Source organism: Olea europaea, chromosome 16 (genome assembly GCF_002742605.1).
Source record: "Olea europaea var. sylvestris chromosome 16, O_europaea_v1, whole genome shotgun sequence".
Taxonomy (NCBI): Eukaryota; Viridiplantae; Streptophyta; class Magnoliopsida; order Lamiales; family Oleaceae; genus Olea; species Olea europaea.
This window is the reverse complement of record NC_036252.1, coordinates 2,497,250-2,513,036: the sequence shown is the minus strand read 5'-3', so window position 1 is coordinate 2,513,036 and position 15,787 is coordinate 2,497,250. Positions and strand designations below refer to the sequence as shown.

Genomic DNA, 15,787 nt, shown 5'->3' with positions numbered 1-15,787 from the left:
CCCCAAAGTTTGAATTCTTGTGTCTATAAAAGGGGGGTGATTTCTATTTCAAAGAATCACTCTCATTTTCTTTCCACATCCTCGGCTTTCTCCCTTCTAAGGTAATTTTCTCTCTTTTTTAATCTAAAGTCTTGCTTTGAATTTGTTCTCTTCATCTTTTTTTTTGTTGTTGCCATGTATAAGACTATTCTTTCTTCTCCTTCCAATGAGAATAGTGATGGGGGGTGTGGTGACTCGACCAGACCTTCGTCGGAGAGTACCGGAGGGGGTCCGATCGACCCCACTGGTCGATAGCCGGCCTTTGGGCTGGTCGTCCCCTGGCTTCTCCTAAGCTTCATGGCCCATCCGGCCCCTCCACCCGACTCGCTAGTGACTCGCCCCCTTTGTCCGGTAGATCTCTTTATGATATTGATAGTGAAACTCATTCAATTGATTCTCAGGCGTTTGTCCCAAATTCCTCAAAGAGGCACATTAATTCTACCAAATTTCCAAACCAAAACTTAGAAATTGGGCGAGACCTGGCTGGTGAGGTTGTCCCCCTAGATATCCTAAAAAGTTATAGTCTTTACAATTCCTCACTTAAGTTGGAACAATGTCTAGGTAAGTATAACCGGGTTGATGATTACGTCTATAGAGCCCCCGGTCCGAAAGAAAGACTCCCTGGGTCCGACCCCCGTGAGGTAGCCGTGTACAATGATGTTATGGACGGGGGTTTTCGGTTCCCCATTCATCCCTTTTTTTGTGTCGATTTTTAATGAGCTTCACCTTACTCCTAGTCAAATTAATCCCAACACGTGGAGAAAGGCGTTATATTTCCTATATGTTTGTCTCAAAAGGAAAATATCACTTTCCATAGACCTTTTCAGGTGTGTCTTCGAAATGCATGAGCTAGTTCAGTATAATGCATACGTCTATTTTACCACCAGAGTTCCTTTCAATTTCCTAAATTTAGAAATTCGAATAGCAGATGGAAATCTCGGTTCTTCTTTGTTAGGCCTTCAGCAGGTCGGTTCTCTTTCAATACCAATTGGTGACACCACCAAATTCGTCTATTCAATAGCCAAGTAGAAGTTACCCCCTTTCTAAAAGCTCAAATCCAAGAGTTAGTTGATGTACTACCTCTCGCACCTGACTTAGGACTAGTCTTGACCATGAAGAACATGTTGATAGTGGGGGATGAGTCGTCCTATTGGTAGGTTGTTTCTGTCAGTTTTTTTATCGCATGCACACACGTTCACTTATTATTTTTTTGCTTTTAGTTTTTCGGGACTAATGAGTTTGGGTGTGTACATACAGATTTGGACTTTGATCTTGATGAGGTATTGATGACCTTGCCAGGAGGCGATGAGGGCCCTGCTCCCGTTGATGGTAAGCTTTTGTGTTTACCTCCCTTTTTTTTGGTATCCTCATGCTCTTCTACCTTGCGATCTTAACGGATTCTAATTTATACGTGCAGGGACAGAGCTTGATTTTGAAGGAATCATAGATTCCATGCCCGACCAAGAGCGGATCCATCACCTATCCCTTCAAAAAGAAGGAGGGTGGCCGATCAAGGGGGAGGTCTCGGGCGATCAACGAGACCTCCCAGCCTCCAGACGAGCCTCGTGAGGTGGCTACAGCTCCTAGGTCGGGTGCTTCCAGCCGTGCACCGTGTGAGCGCAAGGATTCACTTCCCACTTCGGGTTTCCTCCCACCCGGGGCTATCATGAGATGGGGGTGCTCAAGTCTTTGGTGACGTCCGCTCGATCTAGAGCAATTGTAGGGCGTAGTGCAGACGACATTGAAAGGGCTGCGGCTGTTTATCTCCAAAGGGTACGTTTCCAATTTCACATTTTCTTTTATGTTGGGTCTTGCCTTTTAAGCTTGGTTTTAATGCTTGACTTTTATTTTACCCCCTCATTTCTTAGGTGGTAGCTCTCCGGACTAGACTCGCTAAATCGAATCGTCGCCTGGCCTCGAAGTTGAAGACTCTTACTGAAGAAAAGAAAAACGAGGCTCGTCACTACAAGAAAAAGATATCCTCATTGAAGAAATCTCTGGAGACGTTGGATGCTCATGCTCGCGAGCAGGAGACGGAGAATGACAACTTGCGTTCTGTTTTGGCTCGCGCTCCGGAGGAGGCGATTGAGAGGTATAAGGCCTCAGTTGAGTATGCCAGAGATCTCGAAGCATTTGTGGAGCAGTATAAGACGTCGTCTGATTATGCTAAGGCTTTGAATTCATATGGGGGGAAGGCGATGGCAGCGTCTATCAAACTCTCCAAGGAGTGGATTATGGTCGAGCATCCTTCTATAGACCCCTCTAGTCTAGATAGATTTCTTGCGCAGCGCAAGGGAAAGGAGAGTGGAGCACAGTCATCTAGGTCGCTTGGACGTTCATCACGAGGTGGTAGTGGGGATGTCTCCCCTTCGAGCTGAAGCATTTCTTAGTTGTTGTTCCCTTTACTAGCTTTTCCATTTTCGTGTTTACTTTTGTTTAGTCTCATTATCTCCTACTTGTCCGGGATGTGGGCAAGAGTTTCTCATATGTATAAATACATTTTTCGTTCGCCATTATTAGTGTTGAGTGCATTGTTCTTACAACTTGCCGTCTCTCGTGTGGCCCTCTTCTTTTTCCTTTCACTGTTTGATGGTGCGGGGGAATGACTTTTTATCGGGCTAGAGTTCAATGGTCGATGACCCTAGCCAATTTTAGCCTTGTGTTTCCCCGTGCCTAGTCGCGTAGGCTATGTCGATCGTCGGGAGAGGGGTCTAGTAGTTAATGGCCTTAGCTAATTTTTGGCTTGTTAAGGCTCTTCGCCTAGCCGCATAAGCTATGTCGACTGTCGGGAGAGGGGTCTAGCGGTTAAGGGCCTTAGCCAATTTTTGGCTTGTTAAAACTCTCCGCCTAGCCGCGTAGGCTATGTCGACCGTCGGGAGAGGGGTCTAGCGGTTAAGGAACTTAGCCAATTTTTGGCTTGTTAAGGCTCTCCGCCTAGTCGCGTAGGCTATGTCGACCGTTAGGAGAGGGGTCTAGCGGTTAAGGAACTTAGCCAATTTTTGGCTTGTTAAGGCTCTCCACCTAGCCGCATAGGCTATGTCGACCGTATGTCTTCATGGGATGAGGGGGAGTCTGAGACTGCATATCGATATATAAAAGTACTAGAATTCATGAGCTCAGTAGGCGCACTGGGACGTCCCAGCTAGGCTAGCCCTTCCTTAGTGTCCTCATCACTTGCTACTGCTAAGGTTTTTTATTGAATAAACAAATGCAACTAAGGGTGCCTTCGTGAGGCATTACATAGAGAGAATTAACAAGGCAATCTATCTACTGTATTTACAAAAACGTAGCCCATGCGTCTATTTTAAAATCTACTGGTAGTATTTTTTGAGATGCTCTGCGTTCTACGGTCTACTCAGTGGTTGTCCCTTCATGTCTTTCAAGCTATAAGCCCCCTTTCCTAGGCTGCGGATCACTTCATATGGGTCTTCCCCGTTTGGTCCGAGTTTTGTTGGGGGTGTCCTGCTGCTGTCGCGTCTTTTAACACGAGGTCCCCTGGTTGAAAGATTCTTGATTTCACTCTCCGATTGAAGTATTCGGCGGCTCCCCATTTATAGGCTATCATTTTTATTGCCGCCTTCTCCCTTGCTTCTTCTAGTAGGTCGAGTTCTCCTCTGGTCGTGGTGTCATCGGGCTGTCTGACTTTCATCCTGCCTGTCTCACTCAAAATTTCAACTGGGACTATGGCTTCCATCCCGAAGGTTAGTTTGAATGGTGTCTCCCCGGTCGGCTCTCGTGGAGTTGGGTGGTACGCCCACAGCACATTGGGAAGCTCATCTGCCCAAAGCCTCTTCTCCTTTTTCAATCTGGTCTTTAGATCCCAGAGAATGACTCGGTTGCTCACTTCAGCTTGCCCGTTCGATTGTAGGTGAGCGACCGAAGTCAATCTATGGTCGATGTGATAACTTGCACAAAAAGCCTTAAAGCTATGATTGTCAAATTGTCTGTCGTTATCTATCACCATTACCCTGGGTATCCCGAATCGGCATACTATATTTTTTCATACAAAACCCTGTAATTTTGCAGTCGTGATGGTCGCAAGTGGTTCTGCCTCTACCCACTTGGTGAAGTAGTCGATGGCGACCAGCAAAAACTTCCTTTGCCCCTTGGCTAAAGGTAAAGGACCTAAAATGTCCATCCCCCACTGAAAAAATGGGCACACCCCAAAAATGGCTGCCTGTTGCTCGGCTGGTACGTGGATCAAATTTTCGTGTTGTTGACATGTGTCACATTTTCTTACTAATTCTTTGGCATCTCTTTTCATGGTTGGCCAATAGTAACCTTACCGTGGAATTTTGAAAGCAAGGGATGTTGCCCCTTGGTGGTTACCGCAAATCCCAGTATGTACCTCAAACAGTATCTCTTTAGCCTCCGAGGGTCATATGCACTTCAGATATGGCATGGTGAAACCCCGCTTGTAAAGTTTGTCATCAATGATGGTGAATGAGGCTGCCCGAGCTATCAACCTTCTTACTTCAAAGGAATCTTCCGGTGTTTTGTTTTCTGTGAGATATTTGATTAACGGATCCATCCTGCTTTCCGTGTACTCAATATTTTTCACCTCAACCCAGCATTGGGTTGCTGTAAGACTTGCATGTTCGCTGTTCGGGGCAGATTTCTTAGGTTTACCGATGCGAGTTTCGCCAACGCGTCTGCCCGTTCATTTTCCTTTCGTGGGACCTTTGTCATCCTAAAGCTTGCGAACCCCCTATGCAGATCCCTTACTTTCATCAGGTAGGTTGCCATCTTCCTATCCTTAACCTCATATTTCCCCGACGCCTGTCCAACTATCAGCTGTGAGTCACTGCAAACCTTTACCGAAGACACCCCCAGCCTAGCTGCCAGACCTAGGCCTGTGATTACTGCTTCATACTCAGCATCGTTGTTAGTGGCGGGAAACTCAAACCGCAGTGAGTATTCCAATTCCTCGGAGTCTGGCCCAATCATTATAATTCCTGCCCCTGATCCTTCCGTATTTGAAGAACCGTCCACAAAAACCTTCCAATCTATCTTTTGCCCTTCGGGGGTTCTGCTTGGGTGGTGAGCTCAGCAATGAAGTCTGCCAGAGCCTGCACTTTGATGGCGGTCCTTGACTTGAATTCAATGTCAAATTCACTCATTTCAATTGCCCATTTCAGCAGTCTTCCGGATGTCTCTGGTCGATGTAGGATCTGTTTGATGGGTTGGTCGGTCATTACTTGTACCGTATGGGACTGAAAATAAGGCCTCAATTTTCTGACCGCAACGATCAATGCGAGCACCAGTTTTTCGGCCAAACGGTACCTTGTCTCTACGCCTTTGAGGACTTGACTAACATAGTAGCCTGGTTTCTGTGCCTTAGGGAATTCCTTTACGTGAACTGCACTGACTGCCCGTAGCGACACTGTGAGGTAGAGACATAGTACGTCCCCAGGGCATGGGCTGGTCAATATAGGAGGCTGCTGGAGTGACCTCTTCAAGGATTTCGGTGACTCCTCGCACTTTTGAGTCCACTCAAAATTTGTAGAGCCCCCAATAGCTTTAATGAAATGGTAGCACTTATCCGCTGCCCGGCTCATTAAATGATTAAGGGCTGCCACACGCCCTGTCAGCCGCTGGACCTCCTTTCTACTAGTGGGGCTTCTCATTTCAATTATTGCATGTATCTTGTCGGGATTCACCTCAATACCTCACCGGGTGATCATAAAACCTAAGAACTTTCCACCGGCTGTACCAAAAACACATTTCTCGGGATTGAATTTCAAATTATTCTGTCGGGCTATGTCGAACACTCTCTGTAGACAGTCCACGTGGTCGATGACCTTAATACTTTTTACTAGGGGTGGGCGCGGGTCGGTTCGATTTGGTTCTCTTTAGAATCGAATCGAATCAAAATTTTCCGGTATCTAGTAAATGGAACCGTCGGGTCCAAATATAATTATGGAACCATACGGGTTCGGTTCCATTCGGTTTAGTTCGGTTCGGTTCGGTTCGATTTCGTACTATAATTAAATTTTTTTAACATTTATAACAACATTATATAAATACAACTAATGATACATTCAATGGTTTTGGAATGTCAGAGACTAATAGACTACCTTGTTCAAATGATCGCTACAGTCAAAGTTTCGATCAGTGGAGGTCACAGCTTCGATCGGAGGTCACAGTGTCGATCGATGATTGTATAGGTTTTGAACTATTAGCGAGGCTGCGAGAGTGAATGCAAGAGTCGAGACAACGTTATGCACTTTAGTGTAGATGTTTAGGGTTATTTAGTGGATTGGATCTTGTTGAGCTAAGAAATGAAACAATAAAATGGGTAATTGGGCCAAAAATTTTAAAAATTAGAAATGAAACAAATTATTGAGCCAAGAATTTACATTGAGAAATTGTTAATTTGTTAATTTGTTTAGAAAAAATTAAAATTAAAATAATTTGATTTACTCAATATAAAAAAAATTAGAAAGATTCGATTTTTATTCGGTTCTTGTTCTAGAACCGAGAATCGAACCGTACCCGTCGGTTCTCAATTCAGATACCCGTTCGGGTATTTAATTTGACAAGAACCGTCGGGTTCGGTTCAGTTCGGTTCGAGTTCGGTTCGGTCGGTTCGGTTCGAGAGATTTGCCCAGCCCTACTTTTTACTACCATATCATCGACGTAGACCTCTATGACATTTCCAATCAACTCCTGGAAGACCCTATTCACCATCCTTTGGTAAGTTGTCTCTGCATTCTTTAGGCCGAAAGGCATGGCAGTGTAACAGTAGGTTCCAGAATTGTGATGAATGACGTCTTCTCTTGGTCGCACTCAGCCATAGAGATTTGATGATACCCCGAGAAAGCGTCCAGGAAGCTGAGCCTCTCGTGACCCGACGTGGCGTCGACGAGGTAGTCTATCCATGGGAGCGGGTATGAGTCCTTAAGCCATGCCTTATTTAATCTAGTGTAATCTACGCACATGCACCACTTCCCATTTGACTGTTTTACTAGCACAATGTTGGTTAACCATTCAGGGTACCGTAACTTTCGGATGAAACCTGCTTGCAGTAGCTTTTCCACTGCTGCCCTTGATATTTCTTGCCTTTCGGGGGCGAGGTTCCTTTTCTTCCGCTTTGCTGGTTTGGCTTCGGGTAGAACTCCAAGGCAATGCTGAGCGAGTGCTAGGTTGACCCCAGTGATATCACTTGGGCTCCATGCAAAGATGTCTAGGTTGTCTGTCAGGCACCTCACCAGCTTTCTTTTTTCGTCAGAGTCCAACTCGGCCCCGATGCTGACCTCCCGACCCTCCATTATGGAAATCTTTTCGATCATGTTAAGTGGCTCAATCCGTCCTCTCGGAAGTTCAACTTCTAACATCATGACTGATGGGGCTCTTTTGACTGATATACTGTCGACATAACATTTCCTGGATGCTTGCTGATCCCCCCTCACACACCCGACTCCCCTGTTGGTTGGGAATTTCAGGAACTAGTGATAGGTCGAGAGGATGACCCCAGCTGCGTTGAGTAACGACCGACCGTAGATTGCATTATAGGCCATGGGGGTCTTAATGACCAAAAACTTGCCACAATTACCACAGTGGACGAATATGTGCCTAGCGTGACTAGGAGCTCCACAATACCTTCTGAAATCACCGTGGCTCCTCCAAAGCCTTGCAAGGGGGTGTTCACGATTTTTAACTTGTTAGGTGGGACCTTCAGGCCTAAAAAAGCATCCCAGGTGAGTACATTTGAGGCACTTCCCCCGTCGACCAATATTCTTTTGACGTCAAAATCAGCTATGTCGCCTACTATTACTAGGGTATCATATGGGGGTGCGCCACGCCTACCAAGTCTTCCTCGCCACGCCTACCAAGTCTTCCTTGCCTTCTTTTGGATGGAGCAGATCTAGATAGAGTGTGCGTAGCTTTTCCTTGCCGAATTTGAATCTCCCTCTCCTGCTAACCCTCCTGTAATCATGTTTATCACTCCGGCCCTAGGTGGGGAACGGTCCTCCATCTTTTGCTTCCCGAGGTTGTCCTTCACATACTTGCCCAGGAGACCCCGCCTTAGGAGGTGCTCGATCTCCTCCTTCAGTTGCAGGCACTCTTCAGTATCATGCCCATGATCCTTGTAGAAATGACAATATCTGCCCTGATTTCTTTTGCCCGCTGGCGTTACCATGGGTCTCGGCCATTCTAGCTCTTTCATTTCTCGTATTTCCATCAATAGTTTGGCACGTGGGGTGTTCAAAGGGGTGAACACCCTGGACTCCTCTCGTTTGTGCCTGGCTAGCCGATCTTGGGCGGCCCCTTTAACCATCTGCTTACTCCTTGGCCTATTTTTGTTGGCAGGTCTTAGCTCGTCCCCCGCCTTGCGCTTGTGACTTTCTACTTCCCATTCCTCTCTGAAGTTCTTTGTGACCTTCTCCACTTCCTCAGCATCAACATACTTGTCTCCCTTTTTCAATAGGTCGTGCATTGATTTTGGGGGGTTCTTGGAAAGTGACATCTTAAAAGCCTGGTTCCGAGTTCCATTCATCAACGCAATCACCACCGTCGACATCTGAAGGTCCTCTATTCCAAGGGTCGCACGGCTAAATCTGGCCAAATATTCCTGCAGAGACTCATCTTTCTCCTAGATCACCTGCATCAGTCCAATGGCTGTCTTCCTCTTTCTCTTGCTACTCAGGAAGTAGGCTACAAAGCTCTTAGAAAGTTCATCAAATATTCGGATAGACCAGGAGGCAAGTGTTGCCACCCAGTTTCTGGCTTCCCTCCTGAGAGTCGGGGAAAAGACCGGCACATTACCGCATCGGGTGCTGCATAGAGTCTCATCAGATCAACGAAGGTCCGCAGATGGTCAAGCGGATCTGTGACCCCGTCGTAAGCCTCTATCATAGGCTGCTTGAAGCCTTTAGGTAAAGGGACCACCATGATTTAGGGCGTGAACAGGTCCTTTTCTAGGACCATCTGCCTGCGCTTGTCTTTTCTTTTAGATATCGCTTCATCAATTTTCTTCGTCATGATCTCCTCCATTCTCTGCTCCAAATCCGCCAAGGGTGGGATAGACTGTAAGACTGTCATTCTTGGAGCCCCCGAGCCTACGATCACCGGTTGGATGGCAGGAGGTGTTTCTATGTGCGCCTCCTGAGGTGGAGGCGGGGCCTCTGCTTAATGTGGTGGGAGGGCGGCTCTCTACGTTTGATTCTGCAAGAGGGTCATCATGGTCGCTAACTGGGTCTCTAGGGCGCTGAATTGGCTTTGCGTCACATTCTGCGACGGCGGCGATGGATCGGGGCATCTGGCGACCGATTCTGATTCTGCCTCCGTCGTTGCTGCTCTTAGGCGTGTGTCACTTCTTGTTCGTCTTCTCGACATGACCTTTGTGTTCAGTGGAAGAGTTTCCCACAGACGGCGCCAATGAAGTGGTGGGAGAACAATACCCTTCTATCTGCCTGGTGGCGTTCGGCGTTTCGACTACTCCGTCAAGTGTGTGTTACTTGAAAAACAAAGGCGGGGCTTCCTATCTCGTTTTACCTCCAGCGTGAAAATTAGTTTATAGACTTGGAAAAAATGCAATTGGAATTCGGATGGCTAAAAAGAGAGAGAGAGAGAGAGGATTTCCTTACCTGTAATCCGGGGGTATTTATAGATATTGGAAACTGGGTACCTGCTGGGCGATCGTGGTGCCACGTGTCCCAAGTTGGCATTACAACTACCCTCACGTGCTGAGTGGGAGGTCTTTAACTTTCCGCTTGGAGGTTGCGTCCATATTAATCGCCATGGAACCTAGTCAATTCACTAGAGATTTTGTGGCTAAGTGTTTGGATAATCGTATAGGCAATTCCATGCCAATTGAAGATTTCGTGTAGAGGTAGAGCGACCTTGGTGGGGTCGACGGCCTCGCGTAGTAGTAGAGCGCTCCCTGAAATAGTGGTAGAGCGCCCCTGAGGGGTCGACGGCCTCGTGTAGTGGTAGAGCACCCCATGGAGATAGTGGTAGAGCACTACTTGGGGATAGTGATGGAGCATCCCTTAAGGGTCGATGGCCTTGCATCGAAGTGCAGCGATCCATCTTGCTTGTCGCCGAGGGTGGCTTCCTCTATCAACCTATATCCAAAAAAAAAAAAAAAGATAAATAATGGACAAATTGGTAAGAGTTAAATCCAAATATATAACAATAAATATCTAGGACTTCTAAATACACTCTTCACCAAAAAAATATAAAAAAATATAATAATAATAATAATAATAATAATAATAATAATAATAAATAAATAAATAAATAAATAAATAAATAAATAAATAAAAAGATTAATCTACACACTCCCAAGTGAATACAATTATTTTAATTTTGAATATGTTGGTGAGTGTATAAGGGTTACAAAGAAAGAGAATGCACATGTTTCGTCAAATTTTCTTATAGAAAAAGCTTATTAAAAAATATATTTATTTATTTATATTTTATGTTCAACATCTTCTAGAGTTTATCATCAGCCTCACATGGATTATTTATGAATTGGTAGCAAACACTAGATTTTACGTGCTTGTTTATTACACACAATACATAAGATCTATTACAATCAAACTGAAATATCCCGTACTCAAAAATAAATTTGTCTAGTTATTTTAGCACTAATCATAAAATAGAATAACAGAACGTCAAGTTATTTCTTCATTTATTTCCAAAACCTTGACTTGATACCATTATTTCTAACCAAATTACATTATAAGTACATTTATTATTTTTTTAATATTTGTTACAAAATGTTGTATCAGAACAATAAAATGTACCAAACGCACTTATTATAGTGCAAAGAACTAGACATGATTAAAAAAAAGTTCGTGTTGAAAACCCGCCCTATATATTAGAATCACACATTTATCATAAAATCTAAAGGAAAAGCAACACTACAACAAAACCATGATTTCGCGACAAGAATTTTTGCGACATACAAAAAGTTGTTGCAATAAATGACTTAACGCGACACATTTTTAAAGTTTGTCACGAAGATTGTGATGAAAAAAATATGTACCAAAAACTATAAGACGACATAAAAAGTTGTCGTGAAATATGAGATGTTGCGACAAATAATAAAGAATGTCGCTGAAAATATGAGGGAAGCAAGGCGCCAAAATATTTTTGGTGGGAAATTTATGGCGACAAACCTTTTTTTCTTGCTACAAAATGTTTGTGATGCAATAGGGTCTCTTTTTGGCGATAAAAGAAATATGTTGCTAAAAATTCTATAGTTGGAGGAAAAAAGGGCTACAAGAAAATAACTTTTTTGCAACGGACAAAAAATATTGTAGTATATTTTTTACAATGCTCACCCATATACATAGAGTCTAATATTCTTGTAGAGTTGAAGGATACTGCAACATGCAATGCATGCCGCAAAAGCCATCAAATGTACGTTGTTGTAAAGTTTTTACGATGTATCTTATCCGTTGATTTTATTTTATCTTGTAACATTCTTTGCTTATTGTCTTAACTTTTTTTTTTCTAACATAATTTTTTTTTGTAATAAGTGTTTGTTTTTTCGTCCTGCTAAATTTTAATGTGTAATATAAATTTTTAAAATTTTTAATTATTTTTTATCAAAAGCAAAGTTTTTTTTAATAAAAGCTGTATAAATTTTTTAAAAAAATTTATTCCCAATAAAATTAAGAAAAATGCATTAGACGACTAAATTTTCAATCAAATAATAACTTACAAAAATAGAAATACTAGGTCGAACCAATCCATAAAAGAAAATAACTGTCTCAACAATTAAAGCAAATAAATAAATTAAATAAATCATAGTTCATATATTATCAGTAGGCGGTGGCATGCTAAACATTGTTGCTGGTTCAGCTTGTTGTGGAGACATGCCGACTTGATTTGATACGAACTGATGCATTAGCGCCTCAAAGTGAGAAATCTTGGCACGCATATCCAATAATTCTTGCTCCTGCTTTTGTATTTGCTCTCGAAGGGCTATTGATTCAGTATCAACCGATGTCAAATGAGCAGAGTGGCTTGAGGCAGGTTTTGGACCATGTCCAAGTCCTCTAATGTAACCTCTAGATTTTCCTAAAACTTCTTGCATAATCTCAAGTTCAGTAGGGGCCTCAGATCCCTCTGGAATTGGTTGCTCTTTAATTTGAAGCATAATATAAAATGTCAATAACAACGAATAAATTCTTAATATACTTACATATTTTATTCGTGCTTCATCATTTACCCACCCTTTCTTCTGACTGTAATGAGTCTCATAATAAAGTTCTATTTCTCCTCGTGCGTTGTCTTTCGTAATTGATCTCTGTTTGAAATAATATATATCAGGTTATACAAATATATTTGTTTTCATAAAACAAAAGAAAGTATTACCTTTTCTTGAAGACGTGCAACAAATGATTTTGATCCGCCACGATGATTATATTTAATGCAGTTGTGGCTTGCTAAATTACGTGTAGATAATGCCTGTAATCAATTTATATGTAAATATAATTAACTCATTATAATTTATCATTTTTAATTATATTAATTATTTTAAGATAACGTCTAAATTACATTATTCTTAATATTTACAAGTATATGCAATTTTAATAAAAGTTACCTGAAATTCAGGGGTAGACCAATATTGACACAACCAGTCCCAATCAACTTGTTTTATGTCAGTTGGGCAATTCTTCATTGCATCATCTAATGTTTTTCCATTGAAATATTTCTCTTTGAGTCTACATCTATAATCACGATATCTTCTCGCTAAGGTATCGTTCACACATTTATGGACATGCTCAACTGTCAAATCAAGCTTAAATTTTGCCTACCAAAAAAAATGTGTATATTATTTATTTAAATATGGGAAACTAATAACTATTCTACAAAATTTTGTAAAAATGAATTTGTTTATGACTTACCAAAACTCGATCATACAATTTATTTTTCTCTTCATAGGGTATGTCGATCCACCTTTTGTAACAAAGTGGAGCAAAGGATCGAACGACGTAGCCACATTCACTAGCCAAACGTGCTTGCTGATTTCCAATAGCTCTTCCCAGTTTTTTAGAAATCTCCAACGATATTTTTCCAGCTGCACTGACAATGTCATCAGTGCCCTTACCTCTTGTAGGACCACGTCCCTTCCTCTTCAAAGAATGAGAATCTATGAAATAAATTACTCAAAGGATGAGAATATATATACAAAAAAGGAGATTCTGTCAATTAAATGTATACATTATGATGATTCTATATTATAAACATAAAGATAAATTATTACCGTTGGAATTGAGGATGGTCTCATGTGTCAATGTGGTTGCTTGTGATGAATTAAGTTGAAGCTGGGGCTGAGATAATGGGGTGGGAACCCGTAGAGGTTGAGGTAATGGAGTAGGAACTTGAGCATTACTAGTCTTTGACAATGAGGAAGAGATATTAGCTTGAAGAGTAGTATGGGTTAATGGACCCTTGCATGATGCCTTTGACGAGAAAACATCTGAAGGTGGCTCATAAGATGTAGTAAAAACTCTATTTTTCTTGCCAATTCTTGTTCGAGAAGCCATTATCTACAAAGAAAAAACCCAAAAAAAGAGAGAGAGAGAGAGAGAGTTATCATTTTAACCAAAACAATGGGTCCCCATTGACGAGCTCATCTAGCTAAAAGATCTGACTAACCCATAGATATCTTCAAGAATGGTGAGGAAAATATATTACACATCCTAAATATATTTCAACTATAAGCTGTACATGACATGTTTAATGAACTAAAATTTGTGACAATATGGCCGTTGATATATATATACATGTGGTCTCAAAAATATTTTTTAGGTATTTAGGTTCGATTATAAACGGTAATAGAGGAATTTAAGAAGATGTAATGCAGAGGATTAGTGCAAGTTGGATAAAATAGAGTTTTGCATGACACAAAGATACCTGTAAGCTTAAACAATAATTTTGTGCGATTTCAAAAATATTGTTTATCATGGAGGTTTATGTCCCTCGTAAATCTAGCCTCAAATGATCCTATGTCTTCCTTTAATTTTCTTTCTAGAAACACAGTTGTAACATAGTATGATCATAATGGAAATGATGATGCTTATACAGACGTGGTCATACTAATATGTATAATATAAGGAATAAGAATATAAGGCAATATGGCCGTTTATATATATATATATATATATATAATCCTTTTATCAGGAACTTGGCTAAGCGAGTAGCTCTTCAAAAGTCAATAATTATTCTGCCTAATGTAAAACGATCGGTTTATATGTCTATTGAGCCAAATGATATTTAAGGACAACATAAATAAACTCCAAACAAATTTGGAAAATTGAAGAGATCCCCAAAAATTCCTTTAATCAGGCATTTGGCGAAGCGGGCAACATTTCAAAAACAAATAAATATTAAGTATGTCAAACTATCTTTTTTATATGTATATTTGGCCGTATGAAGGTTAACGACAACAGTAAAAATTCCAAAACTATGTAAAAAATAGTCTGTTATTTCTTAATCAACTTTTAAATTTCAAAGTCAACATTTCTTTCTTTATTTCTCAAATGTGGTTCGTAAGACCACAAAATACAGTTTTTTCATATTAACTCAATTTATTTCAAACTATTTATTTCACAACTATTTTAACTCAAATTTTCATATTCGGTTGGCAAAAATGTATACAAAACCACAAAATACAGCAATTGCTATCAGGTTCCTTATCATCTTAGCAAGGTCAAAATTTTATATTTTCGAGCTTGAAACAACAATAGTCTAACACCAATTCTATATTTTCCAAATATATCAAACTTCATCATTCTAGTAAATATCCAAATGATGGATCAGATTCTCAGGGAATTGAGGCTCTGATTCGTCCATCTAGCTAGACAAACCGAATGATGGATCAGATTCTCATGGAATGGATCTAAAGTATATAAATCAATGAATTGCTGTAAAATATGGGATGAGGAAAAAGGGATATAAACGTACCTCCGTCGTGAATAAGTATATCAGCAGTCTTTGACAAATGACCAATAGAACTTTGAAATGAATCAACATGAAATCAAGAATAGCAAATATATTAGATTAAGAAACCAAAAAAAAAAACATAAAAATAATCATTAGATGGATCATTCTTGAATGAAAATACCTACGCTATAGAGAACTAAAAAATGAGAATGTGGATTAAAAAATGAGAAACACATCTTATAAAGAGATAAAGATGTTGACAAAAAAAAGAGGGAACTAGAAATTTTCCCTCCAAATACAAAAGCCAAAATTGAAAACAAAATCTTGTACACAATTAGGAAAAAGGAAAATTTAGTTATTCTTAGGAAAAAGGAAAATTTAGCTCCCCCAAAAAAGAAATAGAAATATTAAAAGATTATAACCATTTGGAGAAAAAAACCATCATTAACTAAAATTAATATGCTGTTTCGTGCAAAAAAATGGTGAAGTTGTGCACAAAAAGTCAAAAACATGTATTTTAAATAATTAAATATTATAAATAATTTTGTTACATAAAAAGCCAAAAAATTTAACATATTAATAACTCACGGACTGTTTGTAAGACTTACCATAAATATATTTGATATTTGAATGTTAATAAAAAATTGAGAATAATTATCATATTCCTTTTGTAAGACTTTACCATAAATGATAAGGTGATAAGATTGAAACTGAATTAGTTAGGTATTCACTATATAAATAATTATCATATTCCTTTAAAATATATAATTCTTAGCCATGACATAATTGTTAAATGCAACAAATCGCTTCCGCACAACAAAATGTAGTCGGAAACCTTACT

The 15,787-nt window shown here is 40.6% G+C and overlaps 2 protein-coding genes across 4 annotated transcripts; both read right to left on the bottom strand.

Moving 5' to 3' along the window:
• Positions 1–3,451: 3,451 nt before the first annotated feature.
• On the bottom strand, positions 3,452–4,003 carry LOC111412483. Its single transcript, XM_023043420.1, has one exon. The coding sequence runs from the start codon at positions 4,001–4,003 to the stop codon at positions 3,452–3,454; it is 552 nt and encodes a 183-aa protein (XP_022899188.1).
• A 7,736-nt stretch (positions 4,004–11,739) lies between these two features.
• On the bottom strand, positions 11,740–15,108 carry LOC111411689. Of its 3 annotated transcripts, none has more exons than XM_023042243.1 (7): positions 14,968–15,108; positions 13,265–13,550; positions 12,906–13,150; positions 12,602–12,811; positions 12,373–12,465; positions 12,200–12,304; positions 11,740–12,123 (listed from the first exon to the last, which is right to left on the bottom strand). In XM_023042243.1, exons 1-7 carry the CDS (start codon positions 15,034–15,036, stop codon positions 12,076–12,078), a joined length of 1,056 nt encoding a protein of 351 aa, XP_022898011.1. In that variant the 5' UTR covers positions 15,037–15,108; the 3' UTR covers positions 11,740–12,075. The 3 variants fall into 3 exon arrangements, with proteins under 3 accessions (XP_022898011.1, XP_022898012.1, XP_022898013.1); XM_023042244.1 differs by having other exon boundaries at positions 11,740–12,081; XM_023042245.1 differs by having other exon boundaries at positions 11,740–12,138; positions 12,231–12,304.
• Between the last annotated feature and the right edge of the window lie 679 nt (positions 15,109–15,787).

What these genes read in the sequence shown, in the direction of transcription:
- LOC111412483 (XM_023043420.1), bottom strand. Translation starts at nt 4,003, where the DNA reads ATGGTGATAGATAACGACAGACAATTTGACAATCATAGCTTTAAGGCT.
- LOC111411689 (XM_023042243.1), bottom strand. Translation starts at nt 15,036, where the DNA reads ATGTTGATTCATTTCAAAGTTCTATTGGTCATTTGTCAAAGACTGCTG. An exon ending in TATACTTATTCACGACGGAG is followed by an intron (nt 13,551 to 14,967) that starts GTACGTTTATAT and finishes TTTTCTTTGTAG; the next exon opens with ATAATGGCTTCTCGAACAAG. An exon ending in GACCATCCTCAATTCCAACG is followed by an intron (nt 13,151 to 13,264) that starts GTAATAATTTAT and finishes TTTATTTCATAG; the next exon opens with ATTCTCATTCTTTGAAGAGG.